Here is a 6,000-nt window from a genome sequence, read left to right as displayed (position 1 = left end):
TAATATTTTAATAAGAGCAATAACATCATACTGAGACTTATACAATATAACACGACATTATTCTGATTAAGCACATGATTATCTAATTCAACATAAAACATAAATTTTTAATTCAGCATTGGTTCAACATCAAGTGGTCATTATCTGGAGTATATTTTAGAAAAAAGAGGCAATAGCAACTTTTAAACATTCAAATTCTAGGAAAAATAGATGTAATTTGTTTTCAGGAGTAAATTGTCTCTGTCAAATACAAGAAATCCAGAGTACAATATCATTGCTATTTTACATTAAAACATTACATTACATAACAATAAAATCTGGTAAACTTTAAAGCAGGTCTAATATTGACAAAGTAACTCAAGTGCATTGAGAATATGTCATTGATAACTTGTTGCAGAAAATAGGTCTTTGCAAATTACTTGAAACACATATCTGTATTCTGCAATCAGGTTGTGCTAATGCCATGTTGTACAACCATTGATTCATTCCCTGTAAGATCAGCCTTAACTTAGAAGTGCCTGCTCCCTTGCAAAGGATGCACCACAAGTTTAATAACTTGATGCTTGGGATCCTGATACACTTAACAACAAATAATAACTTCCTGATATTTTGACAGGAAGATATCCGAGGTCTTCTTCAAGGTTAACCAATACAAATTTACTTCAGGAAAATCTATGCACTGTCAGTTGATAGCATAGATTCCTGTAAGCGATTGGTGAGACTCTTGAGAATTGAGGTTGTGAGGCCCACATGGTTGGCGATGAGTGGCTACTGTGCATGCTGTGCTTTGGCCAAAATGTGGCATAGAAGCTAAGGTACCATTTCTCACATTGGAATTTTGAACTGAGGATGTTGTTTCTGTCCTGTAAAGCTGTGCTTTCATTTCACAGTAACCAAACCTGCTTAAAAGAATATAGAAATCTCGGCGGAAGGTCTTGGTGAAAAATGCGTACAAGAAAGGATTGGCACAAGAATTGATTGGGTAAAACAAGACCAGAAGTATCTTGGAACTGGACACTGTGATAAAAGGCACCTTGAGAGCTGCTGAAATAGCAAAGAAAGATATCGGTGACATACAAATGAAATCTGTGAAGATTAGCACAGCCATGCGTTTGGCAATTTTTGTATCACCATTTGTAGAGATGAAGTTGGGGTTTCTAACTGTCTGGTAGATCTTAATATAGCAAAAACAAATGATCAAAAATGCAATGACATTTAGTAGCAAAATGAAAATAATGTAAGCCTGAGAAACTGGGGAGTTTACATCCATAGGGAGACAGATGCTCACTTTCCTGTAGCTACTGACCCCAAGAAGAGGCAGTAGGGCAACAATGAAAGAGAAAGCCCAACCACCACACATAATCACAATGGCATGCCTTAGATGGAGTTTTCTGTCCAGTTGCATGGCATAAGTAATTGTGTGCCACCTTTCTAGGGTGATTGCAGTGAGTGTGTACACTGAGAGCTCACTGGCAAAAACAGTGAAGAATCCAGCAGATGCACAACCAGCACCAGTCTGCCAGTCTATAGCATAGTTATAATACTGGCCTTTGGTCCAGATATCTACAGAAGCAATAAGCAACAAATAAAGACCCATACAAAAGTCAGAGAAGGCAAGATTGCACATCAGAAAGCGTGGAACTGTGAGTTTATATCGACTGGTTAATAAGACTATGAGAACGATGACATTCCCTATAATAGCGAGAATGTTCATTAGCCATATTATGACTCTTAAAATATCTTTTCCCACAATATCTTCACATGGATTGAAGTCATCTGCTTTTGGATTACAGGTCACATCTACTACATTAGAACAGAGACCATAGTCAAAAAATGGCTCATCTTCATTTAAGTCAAACCATGCCTCACTTTCAAGGAATGCATATTGTTGAGGTATAGCTGAATTCAGTGGTATGGATCTTTTTGAGTGTGTGGAACCGATCTCAGGTTCCATCTCAGAGCTTGTGTTGCTGGAGTCATAATTCTTGCCATAGAACTTGTTACATAACAGAGACCATTGTAATCTGGAAGAAAGCAAAGTTACAAATTTCGCAATGATTCTGGTGAGAAATGAGCAACCTGGAATCAACAACACAGCGTAACGAATATCTAGAGCAGAAAATGTGTAAGGAATATCTCAGGCAGAGTATCTTTTGCTTAAAGCATGATCACAATGGGTATGTAGAAAAATTCAGAAATCTATTTTGCAATTTCAAAGATATCATTGATTTTCTTTCTTCACAGAGCTACTTCAGTGAGACCTCAGACACAGCAAGATAAAGTTAAAGTTTATTCATTAGTCACAAGTAGGCTTACATTAACACTGCCATGAAGTTATTGTGAAAATCCCCTAGTCGCCACACTCCAATGCCTGGGTACACTGAGGGAGAATTTAGCATGACCAATTCACCTAACTAGCACATTTTTGGACTGTGGGAGTAAACAGGAGCGCCCAGAGGAAGCCCATGTAGACACAGGGAAAACATGCAGACTCTGCACAGTCAGTGACCAAATCAGGAATTGAACCTGGATCCCTGGTGCTGTGATTTCAAAGAAGTTGCAACATCAGATTGGCCTGAGAACTTTTCTAACGCTCCTTCTACTGGCTGGCACTATTGCACATTCAGCTCTTCTGGAGTTTGACTGCTCCAAACTCATGTATTTCATTATTTATCAAAATTTCGCTTGTGAACTTTGTTTCTCTCTCCAGAGATGCTGCCTGATCTGCTGAGTATCTCCAGTATTTCCTGTTTCACTTTCAGATTTCCAGCATTTGCAGTATTTTACCTTTCTTATTTGTAGTGATTTTTTCATGTTTTTTGGTTTCTAGATGTTCATAAGATATAGGAGCAAAATTAGGCCATTCAGCCCATTGAGTCTGCTCTGCCATTTGTTCAAGTCTTTTGCATTACATCTTTGACTCTGCATTAGTAAAGACAGTGAAGTGAATCTCTGAACTGTGCTCTTGACTGATGATGGTGGATGAGATGGGACACACTACAGACGAATGGATGGGAGAATAAGTTACACTGTTACTGCGCACGGGCTAATGTTCTGGGGGCAGGAATTTAAATCCCATTATGGCAGCTTGGGGAAATTAAATTCAATTAATTAATAAATCTGTAGTAAAAATCTTGTCTCCATAACAAGAAACACCTATCTGGTTCATTTATTCCCTTCAGTGGGGAAAATCCAGACTTGGCAAGGCCTATATGTGACTCCAGGCCCACTGCAATGTGGTTGACTCTTACTTTGTCTCTAAAATGGACTGGCAAGCGGCTCAGTTGTATCAAAATACTATGGAATTGTTAAATGAGACTAAAACTCGCCTGGCCACCTGGCTATGACCTAGGCACTAAAAATAGCAAAGGCACATCCTACCCAGATCACTCCTGCTGATTAACATCTGGGGACCTGCACAAAGAAATTGTGACAGCTGTCCAAACAGACTAATCAAGCAACAGCCCAACAAATGCACAGATTTTTAATCTCAGATGGGGTTTGCTGTGTTGGAAGATTTCCTGGCTCGACAAAGAAAATCTTTAGAAATGTCTGCACACAGATTTTGGGCTGAGGCAGATGACCTTGGAACAAGCATAGAGTCTGCCAGTTGCAGAGGCAGGCTGGGCACAAGGCCTGCCTCAGTGCCCCATCACTGTGTTTAAATAAAGAAAAAGTAAATCTAACAAAAAACATTCCTCCAGCCCTCAGCCCTCAACCCTCACACACTCCCTTTGCCTCATTCATGCCAACTTATGTCACAATCTATGTTCTAGCATCAAGTATCACCTCTCCAGGCCCCCATAACCCCAAAGTCAACTTAGTGTCTCTCAAACCACTTTCATTTCCCCATACCCCCATGCCAACACAATGCTAACTCATTCCCTCATCCACCACCCTTTGCCCTTACCTCCTCAATGCCTCTCACTCTGTATGCTTGACAGCTTTGACGCTTCCTGGATAACTTCAAAAGGTTTGACGGCTGGACAATTCCATAACAGTTCTTTGACAGTTCCTTGACAACTGGATTATTTCTTGACAGCTTGACAGTTCCTTGACAGCTAAATAGCTGGTTACCACTTCCTTGACAGCTGAACAACTGGTTTAACAGTTTCTTGGCAGCTGGACAGCTTTTTGACAGCTTGACAGTTCTAATGATTTTGTGCATAAAAGGTGCATAATCATATTCACTTTTAACAATCGCAAGGGGTGCCTTACTTCTCCCAAAAGTACTTCTCCACAGGGGTACCTGACCTCTCCAAAGGGGTACTCTGGTCATCCAAACACATGTGCCAAGTTCAGATCTCATCTTTCTTGTTCTAATCTGCATACTCCAGATTTCACACTCCTGTTCTTCCAAAATCTTACTTCAGTGGAGGCAGCTGTTGATTTAATTAGCTGGCTGCTTCCGTGAAGCATGCATGTGATTCACATTTTCCCACATTATACTCCAACTACCAAATATGTGCCCACTCATTCTTAAACCTAAGTTCCTCTGTAGACTTCCTTAGGAAGGTTCCTTCAAGTGCATCTTCTAAACCTGCAACCATTGAGAAGAACAAGGGGAGCAGATGTATGGAACAACACTACCTGCAAGTTCTCCTTCAGGTCACACACCATCCTGACCTGGAACTAAATCGTTGTTTCTTCATCGTTGCTGTGTCAAAATCCTGGGACTCTTACAGTGGGTGTACCAGCACCACATGGATTGTAGCAGTTCGAGAAGGTGGTTTACCACCTTCTGAAGTGCAATTACTGAAGGCAATAACTATTGTCCTTGCCTCCGACACTCACGTCCTATGGATGAATCAAAGGAACTTGCTTAAAAATAGTTCCATTGTATGTCCTAGAAAATAACCTGTCATCATTGATTAATCTGTCGTATTCAATTTTTTTTCATTGTTCAGTGTTCCCGCATGCATTTTCGATTTACAGGCACTGTTAAAGAGGGCCATCCCGCATAATTAAAGAGCTACTAAAACTGACACAATATCAAACACCAGGGTGATAAAAATGATGAAAATCTGAAAGAAAATATCTGAAATAAAAATAAACTGCTGGAAATACAGTTTTATTCCGAAAAAGGCCACATTCCCAGAATGTGGTAATGTATCTTTTTACGTTACAGTTGCTAACTGATATATTGTGTATTTCCAGCAATTTGTCTTTTATTTACAGGCTCTCAGAACCCTCTCCTTCCTTTTGTGCATTTACATTGGTTCGACATACGTAAAAGAATAAATAATACTCACTCCTTTTTCTTCTTAGCATTTTCATTTTCAAAGGCACAGCAGTGGCTAGGATATGTCATACTGGCCTCCCTTAGTTCTACAAAGTTATCCAGGGGTGGTAACCTTTTCAAGTTATTGGCTGACCGAGCTATGAGCTTCTTAATAGATTTCAAGCCATGAATTGGAAGTGCAGTGATACCAGTTCTGGAAATGTCTCTGTTAAAAGAGTAAGACTGTTGGTGTCCATGTTATCAGCATTATGCCCACAAAACCATTATGATGCTGCTGCTATAAGACATCTAGAATTCTGTTTGCGTGTGAGGAGAGAGTTATCTAAATGTATTAATTGAGGGTTTTTTAAAAATCAGTTTCAAGCACATTACAAATCTTTGAGAAAAATAATGTAATACCAATAGGAATGTATGAGAGTGTGAATGTGTTGAATACTGCATTCAGAATTTAGAATATAAAGAATCAACAATCTGTTGCACATTAGGCCAGTGGTTTGCAACCTTTACCATACTATAAAAAGAATTGAGGCACATCTCCTATTTTTTGTCTTCTTTCCTTACTGGGAACTTGTTTTTAACTTTTTTCAACCCTTCCACCTGTGTTTTGTTTTAGCCTCTCTTTGTCTCTCTCGCTTCTTCCAGGCTTTTTGTGCCATTTTTGAGTTTTTGCTCTTGGTGCAGGCACATGGCACCACTTTCTTCAGCTCCAAGTCCCATTGGGCCTGACCGAGGTAGAAAAAATCTAAACAATGCTTGTG

General features: G+C 39.5%; 1 protein-coding gene across 2 annotated transcripts in view; it reads right to left on the bottom strand.

The window, feature by feature from the left end:
- Positions 1-420: 420 nt before the first annotated feature.
- LOC145350950 (follicle-stimulating hormone receptor-like) overlaps positions 421-6,000 on the bottom strand; it is a 189,354-nt gene continuing 183,774 nt past the window's right edge. For both annotated transcript variants that reach the window (XM_080200474.1, XM_080200472.1), the window contains 2 exons: positions 5,253-5,447; positions 421-2,024 (listed from right to left, as the gene is read on the bottom strand). In XM_080200474.1, coding sequence (XP_080056600.1) covers positions 683-2,024; positions 5,253-5,447 — 1,537 coding nt within the window. In that variant the 3' untranslated portion in view covers positions 421-682. The remainder of the gene's footprint in view (positions 2,025-5,252; positions 5,448-6,000) is intronic.

This window comes from Carcharhinus amblyrhynchos, chromosome 12 (genome assembly GCF_965287045.1).
Source record: "Carcharhinus amblyrhynchos chromosome 12, sCarAmb.v2.hapA, whole genome shotgun sequence".
Taxonomy (NCBI): Eukaryota; Metazoa; Chordata; class Chondrichthyes; order Carcharhiniformes; family Carcharhinidae; genus Carcharhinus; species Carcharhinus amblyrhynchos.
This window is presented reverse-complemented; position numbering and strand designations above follow the sequence as displayed.